The following is a 12,335-nucleotide window of genomic DNA, read 5'->3' as shown; positions in this document are numbered from 1 at the left end:
CAAAATGAAGACAACGCAACGTGCAACGTTTTTCTCTTCACGAGCTTCGAAAATCGGGACTCGAATTTGGGTAAATAATGGCTTTTAATTCTCTCTCTCTCTCTCTCTATATATATATATATATCTCTATGGTGTTCTGGAAGTATATTGAATGAAAGGTAAGAGATAAGGCTGAACTTATCTCTTACATGGTAAGAAATGTGGGCTGACCCGACTTGGAATCGGGTTGGGCCAAACTTTCTGCCCATCTTGACCCTTCTGCCTTATAATGTCCATAACTTTTTATTCCGATGTCATATATAAGCCCATGACCTATGGTTGGAAAGGTATTTCAATTATCTACAACTTTCATTTTATGGGTTTTCCCAAATTTTCAAATTTTGATAGGGTTATGTCCTCCTAAAGTCAGATCATCCAAAAACATAACTAAAAAAATAAATAAATAATTCTTAGAAATAAATTGGGGTGTTACACTCGACCAAACATAGCTTGTGTTATAAGTAAATTGAGTTGATACACAAGTAATCCTAATAAAAATCATTGAATGGCAATGAAACAAGTTTTGGAATATTTAGAAAACACTCAAGACTTTTCTTTGCATTATAACAAGTATCCAGGAGTTGTTGAAGGATATAGTGATACAAATTGAATTACTGGATCAACTAAAATTAAGTCCACAAGTGGGTAAGTTTTCACTATTGATGGAGGAGCAATATCTTGGAAATCATCCAAACAAACATGTATAGCTCGCTCTACAATGGAGTCTGAGTTCATAGTCTTAGACAAAACCAATGAAGAAGCTGAATGGATCCAAAATTTCTTAGAATATATTTCATTTTAGCCCAAACCAATAGCTCTTATATGCATACATTGTGACAGTTAAGCTGCAATAGGAAGCTCAGGAAGCATTATGTATAGCGGTAAGTCTCATCACATACGAGGAAGACATAATATCGTTAGAAAACTACTCTCTAGTAGAATTATCACAATTGACTATTAAAAATCAAAAGATAATGTGTCGGATTCACTTACAAAAGGCCTAAGTAGAGAGGGAGTTGAGAGATCATAAAAGGGAATGGGACTATGGTCTAGAACAAATCATCGTGGCGGTAACTCTACCTAGAAGACTGGAGATCCCAAGATCTAGGTTCAAGGAGATCAAACAAAGTCATTAATGGCGGTTCAACATTGTCAAAATAATGTTTATGATTCATTCTCATGATGCGGCAATGTTCAGTAATAAGGATAAGGTATTAGGATCTTTTAATAATATCTAAGTTTGATACAGGGTATATCAAATAGTATTTCTATGGGATAACATATTTAGAAATCATCTATGTAAGTGTGAAGTGTAAGCCGCTTCAAAGAGAATTCGGTAAGGCCAATATTTTACACACTTATGAACTAGGAAGTGTTCATGGCTGAAATGAACAAAACAATGAGAACCAAAGACAGTTAAAGGGTTAATTGTGTGACTTATGTTGTCTAGGTATACACCAAACCTCGACGGTTCAAAGATATAGAATCTATAATATAGAATCTATCGATTGACCGAGTATATCCAATATATGTTCACTATAGAAAGTTCAAAGAAAAATCTATTTATCCAAATGCAATTGATTCTTACTTACGAATCACATAATTTTTCATGCATATATTTTAAATAATAGTCATTCTCCATTCATGTGAGAGATTGTTGGGGTTGAGTGAGGTGTGAATGAGAAATAAAAATTGAGAAATGTGGGGGAACCAAATGAAGGGAAAATGAAAAGTCATTTCTCCCTCATTGGTAGAACACATGAAATGTTTTATCCTTATATAAGGAAACACTTCTTTTAACTCTTAAAGGATTGAGTAGAGGGTGTCCCCTCGCGCCATCGTCGTCGCTCGCTCGCTCGGCTTTGACTTTGACAAATGATGTGATTGATTAATAATTTTTTAGACAAAATTTATTTATTAATTTCATTAATTGATTTTCTTTTTCTGAATATTAATTCAGTATTAATTCAAAATTGTTGATTAATTAATTAATTCATGAATTAAATTTTAATTAATTGAATTCGCGCAACCGAATTAACTAAATTAATTCACGCATTTGAAATTCATTCGAAAGGACATGATCCTTCCGAACAAATATTTCTTTTCTCAAAAGACACCACACTTGTTCTGAACAGGTGAATTCGCACCCTTCGTTGGCTATAAATGGAGAGGTTTCCTCTCAATTTTCATGATAAAAAATTCTCCCTTTTCTGCATATATTTTCTTACAAATAAAGTTGTGTCTTTTTGTGATTTCGTTGCTCACTTTTGAGTTTGCTGGAATTATAGAAGTTTGAGATACCGCTACTTCTTTAATGGTTTATCCGTTTTACCTTGGGAGAAAATAATCCGTAACCTCGGGTACAGTGAGTGGATTAAATTCTTTAAGGACACACAATGAGTTCTGTGGACTCAGATACTTTTTTTTCTTTTCATCTTTGTTATTTTTGGTTTGCTAACTTTAATACAAGAGATAAGAAAATCTTGTGTACATGCATGTTGTTGGAGACTAGGCTATATATTACGAAATTGCACACATTTCTAAGGCAGACTCAAATGAACAAACCCTCAACATTCACAGAAGAGACGCCAAAAAAAGTATGACAAACAATCTCCTTCGCAAAAATGAAGAGTCTGAGCAAGCGCAAACCCTCCAAAAGAAGGCAAGATACCAAAAGAGATCATCTACACACATGTAAAAACGTTAGATGCGCTCTTCGATACGTTCCTTCAATAAGTAGAGAGGGGAAACAACTCATAAAAGATATAACCAAAACATCTTCTACCTCCACTACCATCATCAATGGCGGATCAACCAAGCTCTTGCCTTCAGTCTTGGAACGATTCTTTGGCATAAGAGACCTCAAGTGTGTGTGTGTGTGTGTATATATATATATATATATATATATATATATATATATATATATATACTTTTGTATATTTGTATATTTTACATAATTTTAATGTTGACCAATATTTTTCAAAGGTTTTTTAATCTTATTCTACGAGTCTGACTTCAAACTACTTTCAAATCTGTCATTTAAGAATATTTCTTGAATACAATTTTCTCAGAAAGTCTTATCATATTTTTTCAAAGAACTCTTGAATTTTCACTAAATTATGTCATAGTGAAATATTAAAATCTAATCAATACAACATGTGAACATATGCAATTAAAAGTATCCAAACAAAGACAATCAAAATAAAAAGATCAAAAACGAAGGGAAAAAACCTTTACATTTACAATATAGAAGTAAATGTTAATCTACTAATTATAAGATATGATATCACTTCTTTCTCTTACTACTACATCAATAAAAATATATCTAGTGTATTCACACAGATAGTGTTTGATGATCAAAGAATCTAAATAAAATTAGTGGCTTATAATAAAATTTTAATAAGAGACCTCAAGTATATGCATAGTTGTGTATTTTACATAATTGTATATTTTACCTAGTTATTTTTAATCTTGATCAATATTTTTCACTCAGAAACCTTGAGTTCTTGATAAACATCAATGCATCCAACAAAAAATATGGACACAAGAGTTCTTGATCACAAATATCAATACACCCCAAAAATTGTTAATATAAAAAAAATACTAAACAAAATACTAAACAAAATACTTGTAAAGATTATGAAAACTTACTAGTTCAAAAAAGAAAATGAATATTTGATTGAGAAAAGAGAGGAAGAGACGTATGTAGAGGGAGAGAGAGGCGGAAGCTCACTTTCTTTTATGTGTGGAATAAAACGCATTAAATGAGTCTGAATGTTATTAATTTTCTCTTACAAATTTGATTCATTTAGATCTTTTTAGATTATTGGAAGACTTTTTAAAAACTTGCATGAGGTGGCGATCGGCAGTGTTCCAAAGCGCCATAACGACGTGCGTTAGAGCGTTATGGTTGCCAATCAGATCTAAAAATCAGACTCATTTAATGTACTCACTCTGATTGACTAAGATTCAGACCTTTATTAAGTATAAACATATAAAATTTAATATATATTTTAATATTAAAATGTACATTTCAATTCAAACGTTTTAATTTGATTGAAAACAAATGAAGCCTTACCAGATTTTATTTTATTTTATTTTTTAAAAATATGCTAGCTAATTTTGAAAATAAAAAAAACGTTTGTTAATTGCAATGGTTAAGTTGGGCCCCCGTATTGGTTTGCTTTGGATATCCCTGTTTCCTAACACGAGGAGATTCACTTCCTATTCCTCTGTTTTACCGTCGCCGAAAGAAGACAAAACTGCTGGAGTTTTGCTGGGTTTTTTTGTCCCTCTTAGCTCAGCTCTACATTTCTGTTAGCTCTCCCGTCGAATGAGATCTACAATGTCAATTAGGGTTTTCTCTGTTTTCCTGGCTCTCATTCTCTTCTCTTCATCATTTCTTCAAGGTTCGTTTTCTCAGATCCAGATCTCTCCTGAGGACATTCTTCAATGTCTTTTAGCTTTATGCAATAATCTTTTGTCTGATCTTTGAAATTGTGATTCAATTCGATGCAATCGAGGTTTCTATTTTACTATTAAAAGTTGAGATGCAATGGATCACTGGCTCTTGCTATTTGTTTTTGAAATTATTTTATGTATTTGTTTCCAATTATGTTATCTTCCTAGTTGATGTGGGGATGGGATGTGAATATGCGATTGGTCTTTGTTGAGTAAATCTGTCTCTTATTTGAGATACTGAATGCTTAGGCTACATACCTTGATACTCTTTTCCATTTGGAAACGGAAGTTTAAAGCAAAATTTAGTCTTTGGGAAATAGTAGTGAGAATTTGAATTGTGCTGTGGGTGGAAATAGTGGAAACGTTGTACTAGTAATTCGGTAGTTAAATTAACTGTCTTTGATTTGATAATCTCTTGTTGTCATCTCATTTTATATATGACATGAGAAAGGAACTGTTGAGGCATGCATGGATCCTACTTAATAGAGTAGTTCAGTTACTTGATTTTCAGGTTTCAGTTTGTCATTCTTGATGTTTGCATACCTTAGTATCTTCTAGGCTTTTGTCTCCGATTAGAACAGAAAGGTTACAGAGGATTTGTATAGTTGATTTGCTTATTAGATTGTCTGCTTTTGCAGTTGATTATTAGAAGGAATTCCTTTCAGATATTTGTCACGACCCAAAAATCGAGGTCATGATGGCACACATCCCAAAACCCAACCTGATGTGTAAGCTTAAAAGTAAAACTCATAAGAGACTTCCAAAGGAAAAGTCATGCCACGATTTAAATGAAAAGAAAGATACTGAAGAAATTATCCAAAAATCTGGAGTCATAAGTATAAAAAGCATCTAATACAAGGTTCGAGTCTGAAGATACAATATAAGTCTCTGAATGATACAAAAGACTGAAAAATAAAAATAGACTAGTGACGATCCGAATTTTGGGACCTCACCACTAATATGAGAATATACAATTCGCTAGAATATCTACTGACACATGAGGTACCCTGACTAGTATTTGCATCAAAAAGGGACACAAAAGTAGGGGTGAGTACAATTCACATGTACTCAGTAGGTTTTAGCCAACTGAGTATAAGGAATTAATCAAACCTATGAAATAAACTAAGGAACGCTTCCACCTGCATATAGAAAAGTCCCACTTCGGCATCGGTGCCGCCAGTTTATATATATAATGGCGCGAGTAAAGTAAATCCATAATAACAGCTCATAATCACAATTAACCAGATAATTCAAGCAACACAGATATTAATGCAATGCAATATGATGATGCAATGATGTGGTGGTACGGTGGAATCAAGACTGTCGCACAACCTGTCATATACACCTGCCGAGCTGTGTTACCAAGCAGGACCCATGGGGGTCTCGCAGACCATATACCTCAACCACAATATCTCATTATCCTTGCCACCTCCTCGTGGTCAAGGGATCACAATGCATCCACTACCCTGCCATAAAACTGCCTCGGTCAGGGATTTAAGATACCAAGAGACTCAAAAACCTACCTCAATTGTCGAAACTGCACTCGAACACCTCCACCGAACAAGCAACTCTCGAATTCAACACTCGGAATGACAACCCACTATCAACAATGGAACATACACATCACAAGGAGTTCAATTACACCTATATTGATAGGTTTCGGAACCGGGGTAAAATAGTTCAAAAATTAATTATTTTTGAAAAGGGTCAAATCTGAAATTTTATTTGAAAATTATCTTCTACACATCGAGTAGAGTTCGTGGCTGAAAAACCCATTAAAATCGAGCAAGAATCGAGTTCCAAATCATAAAAATACAATTTTCTAACTTGGAAGAAAACCCCATAATCCACTTTTGAAATCTTGATTTAAAGATGTTTTGAAAGATAGTAATTGCAGAAACTGGTAAAGGATAATCTCACCACGATGTTCCTTGTTGAAAAACTCACAATTTAGATCCAAGAATCATTAAAAACGGAGCTAAGATGACCAAGAAACAATCTTCCAAAATCCATTAAAATTCCAACTCGAAAATAATAAAGGCAGCTGCTAGATTAGCGAATTTATCTCACACGAAGCTCCTAATCAAGTTTCTGAGCTCACCACTGGATTCCTGCGGAAAAACTACACAATTTAGAGCTTTGAATCACTGAATTCGGATCTAAGATGACCAAGAAATCATCTTCCAAAGTTAACAAAAATCTGAATCTGAAAATGGTCGAGGTAGCATCTAAAACATCAAATCTTATCTCCAATGAAGCTTCTAATCAAGATTCCGAGCTCACTAATGGATTTTCCATGAAATTCTCTTGAAGATAGACTCTTGAATCGTCAGATTTGGACTTGAAAAGCTCAAGAAATGAGGGTTCAAAGTTGAGAGAAAATCTGAAAAATCTGCACTTTTGCACCAGATTTTTTCTGATTTTTGCATTATTTAAAGTTTCCAAACGAACCTTCGAAATTCGTTCGGAACTCGGTAAAAATAAATCAGATATGCTACCCCACTAAATTTGATATTCCGAACTCAATGACGCATTCGAAATTATCATATGAGATCATTTTAATAAAAAGTAGATCCCACATCAAAGTCTTATTTTAAGCCAAATTCCACAATGGGCCTCGGGATTAGAACGAAAACGTCGGAAAGCAAACAAGAGTTGTTTTAGACCAAACTTGATATTCTAGAACTAATCGCGCTGTCAGAATTTTCATCCAAGTACGTTTTCCAACAGCAAGCTCCTCAATTTGACCCGATCCGTCACGCTTTGGACATCGCCATCGGGATCGTTGAGGCCCCGACATCTTTCCACGTTCAAGCAGCTAATCAGTAAACGACTTCTCCGTCACTTGTTCTTATTCTTAAACCCTTCGTGCCCCATAGCTGTCGTAGTTAGATATCAAAGTTCCCCCTCTTAATGATAATTACTTTCCTGGGGCGGTTGTGCAAGACGAATGCAAGCTGTAGGATATTAATTGATAAAGTCAAAATCTTTCTCTAGCTCTAGACTAGCGGATGTTGACCAAAGTTAACCATAGGCTAACTTTCAAAGTCAAAAGCGCCAAATAGCCCAAACTCGTATTGATTGCCTCGATAGTCATGCCAACAATGCTATTAGCCTAATTTGGTCATTCCGGAGCTGATGGAACCATCAGAATTCAAATTCAAGATCTCCTTGACCCGAAACTCGAAAAGTTGCAACCAAACCAACTTAGGCCTTCAAAATACCAAAATGGGCTCGGGACCTCTAAAAATTCAGCCAACACTTTTTCTAGACGAAAAACCATCCCCCGAATCCAACGGAGTTGTCGAAATTCCATTCTAAGTATCGAAATTCCTAAAGTTGACCAAAGTCAAACCTTGGCCTAAAATTTCTTAAATTCCCAACTCAAGACCTCAAATTTTTGTTACAACTCCAAAACTAATTCCGTTAACTCTCCTAGACCAATTTCCACATTCCGGAGCTACTGGAATTGACGAAATTTCGTTCCGAGACCCATAGCTCCGGTTGGTACCGAAAATTACCTTTTCACCTCTTAACTATAAAACTCAAGAATTTGCACAATTTACAAACCATTAAGATTTTGACACTTTCAACTACACAAACCAATCAAATAATACTCAGGGGCACTAATGATAGGGGTAAAATGGTAATTTCACACAAATTTTAAAAAATGACCCTCAAGGTCATTACAATATTGGCCTATTATTTCTTGTATTTCATGCTGGTTTCTTATTGTTTTGACTTTCTCCATAGTTGCTAGATGTCAATCCAACCCTGAAACAGAAGTGGTAGAAGGCACTGGAGAAGCAGGAGATCTTGGAATTGTTAATGATGATGTCCAAGATTTTGGCAGTGATAGCTTTAGTCCCGCACCTGGGATTGAGACGGTTTGTGTTTTCCCCAAAAACCCTTCTAAGGGTAAGTTTTTCTGTTTTGTATCTTTATTCTTTGTTTGTTGTTTTGCTTAAATGATTGTACTAGTTTAAGAATTGCATCTCTCAGATCACATTTCTGTCTTTGCAGTAGTGGCAGCTGGTGAGGAAAGTGAGCTGTTAGTTGGAATGAAAAATGATGGTAATCCTTTGTGTTTCAGTGTATTTCTCCTCCCCGTCAAGTGCTTAATTTTAGTGATTCATTTCCCAATTTTGGGTGCCTATTACAGGGGATTCAAGTTTGAATATCATTGCAATCCAAGCCAGCGTTCACCTTCCTTTTGATCACCGCTATTTGGTTCAAAATCTGTCTGTACAGGTAATTGTTTAGATTTATTTTTTGGTAGAAATCAGGCCACACTCTGCTTCTTCCTTAAGATTTGTGGTATATTATGTCGTTTATGCTGAAAAGAAAAACTTCTTATCTCAAATTTATTTTCTTGTTATTTTGGTTCTTTGAGCTGGAATTTACATATTTTCATATCCACTTAGTTTTGAGTTCTCCAGGCACATTCAATCTTATTTAAGATTTCTCCATGTGGACTTTTGACCTTAAGGTTAATAGTTTCCTTATTCAGCTAAAGTTTCATGCACTTGCTTGTAGCAAGCCAACTTTCCAAGCAAGTTGTTGCAGGTCCCTTAACTTTTCTGGTTTTAAGAAAGGGTTGTTTTGTTTTTTCTTAAAAGTTGGTGGTCAGAAGACTTCAAATATTTAGTGCACCTTATGAATAATAAGGTCTTTATTTATTTTTTAGGTTAATTCACATTGGTTTAGGATGACGAGAATGAACATATCATTTTCAGTTTTACAATGTGAAAAATGAAAAAAATAAATTAACATTTATGTATATGAAAATCTCCAAACTGTATTTCTATTATAAAACGATTTCAAGAATGACCAGGGAATAGACATGAATCGTGATTGCTCTGAGCCTCTTGACTTGTTCGTAAAAAAAGTTCAGATCAACATGTCTACTACTTCACCCAAAAAGTACATTCCACTGTTTGTGCAAAGTTCAAGTTTAATTAAATATTACAGAAATACCCCAGAAACTGGAACGTTAATTATATTGTTATAATTTAGAAATGGATAGGTAAAATATAAATTTGATAAAAGCTTCTGAAGCTGTGATTAGGACTTTCTATAAATTTCCTTTTACAGAGTGTTTCATGGACTGCATTTTGTTGATTGTATAGTGTGTGTTGTCGGTTTTTCAAGCTGCACTAAGGTCAGTTGCCATTAATCTGTCGCTGACTCAATAGAGAATTGGAGTTAATAGTTGCTAGAATGAGCTCCTCCTGTGAAGCTTGGGGGTGTGCTTTGCTGATAGTGGTGACTAATTTGATTTTGATGGTATATATCATTCAATATGGATGTTAAAGTTAAGGTGAGGCAGCTGAGACTAATAATACCCACCCCCACCCAGGGTGGAAAAGCAAGGGATGTGATCTGGTTAGTGCCAGGTGAATGAGTTGGTATACAAAACTCATTCTTCTCATGAATGAAACAATTTTTCCCATTTTGGGTTTCTGTCTATATTTTAATATGATTGTTCCTAGGATATAATTTTAGGTTTATCACAAATCTTCTGTATATTACTGAAATTGACAAGTTCTTAAAGTAAGGCAAATTGTAAATTATTTGAGAAGAAAATATCACTTTAAGATTGCCTTGAAAGTAAAGTAAAATTTTTATTTGTCACAAGATCAGCGATTGCTTAATTATGCTTTACAGGATGAAAACTCTGGTGATCTTCCGTTGTTAATTTTGAGTTCCTGTTCAAATGAGTCTTCTATTTTCATGCTATTTCACTTTGATTTGGGTTAGAGACCTTGCTAATTTTGTATCTTCTTCCATTTCCTAGGCTTTTAACAATGCTACAGTTCCACCTTCTGCTCAGGCCACTTTCCCATATATATTTGCTGTCAGCAAATTTATGCAGGTTGGTTGCTTGCCAAACATTTGTACTGCTTTCCTCTTATACTATCTGCTTATTTTCGTACTTCTTTTGCTCGCACATGAATGCTGCTCTTTATTCTTAGTCTGAATAACTTTTTTCTTAATGTTGCAGCCCGGAAGCTTTGATCTTGTTGGCACTATTGTTTATGAGATAGACCAGAACCCTTTTCAAAGTACATTCTACAATGGCACTATTGAAGTGACTGAGCTTGGTGGTCTTCTCAGTGTTGAATCCGTTTTCTTGTTTTGTCTTGGAATTGCCCTCCTTGGCCTTCTTGGATTCTGGATTCGTGGTCAGATACAAAATCTCTCAAAGGTGATTTCATGTACTCTTTATATATGCACTTTGCGAGGGCAGAAGAATATTGCTACTATATCAGAAATACTGAGTGAATTGATTAATACATGTGTGAATGGCTTCAGTCGTGATTAGGGTTATCCTTTTCAGCTCTTACACGACTATCCTCCTGACACGGTAGGCTAGTTTGGTGTCAACAATCTTTAGAATCTGGTACTGACTGAGACTTGATATGGCGGCGACAGTTCGATATATCCGTACATCTAAGGGCATTACTGTAAGAGCACAAAATGTATGAGGGGTTTACACAGTCTTATTGTAAATGCGTGTTTATAGTCTGATAAGTGTATATTGCACTTCTGTTGGTCCTTTTCCTTTTTCTTTTAACCATAATTTTTTTTTAATCTTTGATGCATGTATAGAAAACTAAGAGAGCACCAAATGCAAAGGTTGAAGTTGGAACAGCAACAACAGATGCATCCACGGATGAGTGGCTTGAGGTTTGTGGTTTCTTTTACTGTTGAGAATAGTTTATTGTCTAGTTATTTAAAATCATGTTAAAATGATTGGTTTTTGTGTTTGGACTTGGATATGAATAGTTTTCAATCTCCTTCCTGTGTGTTTTATGCAGGGAACTGCGTATACTCAATCGCTCTCCAACAAGTCGAAGAAGAAGAAGTGAATGACTTGAACTTTCTGATGTACGAAGCAGTATGCTGAGGCTAGAGATCCCCGAGTTAGACTTACGAATAGTTCAAAACATGAAATAGGTTTCCGAGAATAGAATACATAGACCTTCTCCACTGTTGTAGCATGAGGGAAAACCTATCATCCATATCTTTTTAGTGCCAACTGACTTGTAGTTGGAGGTGGCAAAGACAATTTTGTCTCAACACATTCTCATTTTTTTCCTTTCAAAATGTTTATTGTTTTTCTCGGTAGATAGATTTGGCCAGCTAATGGTTTGTTCGAGTCTGGAGACTCCTTTTACCTTTGATAAAATCTGTAAGAGGAAATAGAGAGAAATCAGTGCGCATATTTGTCAACAGACAAGAACGTATTACTCCTAAAGTAGATTAAAAATATTGTTACGTCCAGCTACTCGAGTTTTGTGGTTAGAAATCACATCAATTACACAGATAACAGTTGCTTCATCATATTGAGGCACCAAGGACTTTTTTTGTTGTTCTGCTGGATATAATATTGTGGATCTTTAAAAGCATAGAGGCATCACTTGCCTGCCAAAATGCCTAATTGAGCATACAATAGAAATATATTAGTTGTGGTATAGAAGCTATATAAAGAACAATAACATGTATTCACAAGGTAAATTTTATGGATCTAACTCGTTGTATGCTATACGGCACTAGTTCAATGGGTTGGATGAGAAACTGATGATTTGAGTAGAATCACATTATATTATAGTAGTAGAAGTATTTAATTATAAGCAATAATGCAAGTTTCTATTAGATAAAACTATATCAAACTATATACCATAATTATTTTTCTTATACAACATATCAAATGACCCCAAACATTTTGGTGAGAGCAAAAAAGCTACTCAACAAAATATAGTTCTTTCACTTGGGTATACTCTGTCATCATAGAATGAATTACTTAGGTTTAGTGCTGACTAGTTTTTTGT

At 34.7% G+C, this 12,335-nt stretch overlaps 1 protein-coding gene across 1 annotated transcript; it reads left to right on the top strand.

Moving 5' to 3' along the window:
• The first annotated feature begins 4,238 nt into the window (after window positions 1–4,238).
• LOC129876628 (translocon-associated protein subunit alpha-like) lies at window positions 4,239–11,787 on the top strand. Its single transcript, XM_055952112.1, has 8 exons — window positions 4,239–4,448; window positions 8,254–8,418; window positions 8,524–8,574; window positions 8,663–8,751; window positions 10,298–10,375; window positions 10,505–10,708; window positions 11,113–11,190; window positions 11,322–11,787. The coding sequence occupies exons 1-8, from the start codon at window positions 4,373–4,375 to the stop codon at window positions 11,370–11,372; spliced, it is 792 nt and encodes a 263-aa protein (XP_055808087.1). The 5' UTR covers window positions 4,239–4,372; the 3' UTR covers window positions 11,373–11,787.
• Window positions 11,788–12,335: the final 548 nt, after the last annotated feature.

This window comes from Solanum dulcamara, chromosome 12 (genome assembly GCF_947179165.1).
Source record: "Solanum dulcamara chromosome 12, daSolDulc1.2, whole genome shotgun sequence".
In the NCBI taxonomy this organism is placed as follows: domain Eukaryota; kingdom Viridiplantae; phylum Streptophyta; class Magnoliopsida; order Solanales; family Solanaceae; genus Solanum; species Solanum dulcamara.
This window is presented reverse-complemented; position numbering and strand designations above follow the sequence as displayed.

Bases quoted from the DNA above. Each gene is read 5' to 3' on its own strand.
- LOC129876628 (XM_055952112.1), top strand. From the start codon at position 4,373: ATGAGATCTACAATGTCAATTAGGGTTTTCTCTGTTTTCCTGGCTCTC. The intron at 8,575-8,662 runs GTAATCCTTTGT...TGCCTATTACAG, and splicing joins AGTTGGAATGAAAAATGATG to GGGATTCAAGTTTGAATATC. The intron at 10,376-10,504 runs GTTGGTTGCTTG...TTAATGTTGCAG, and splicing joins CTGTCAGCAAATTTATGCAG to CCCGGAAGCTTTGATCTTGT.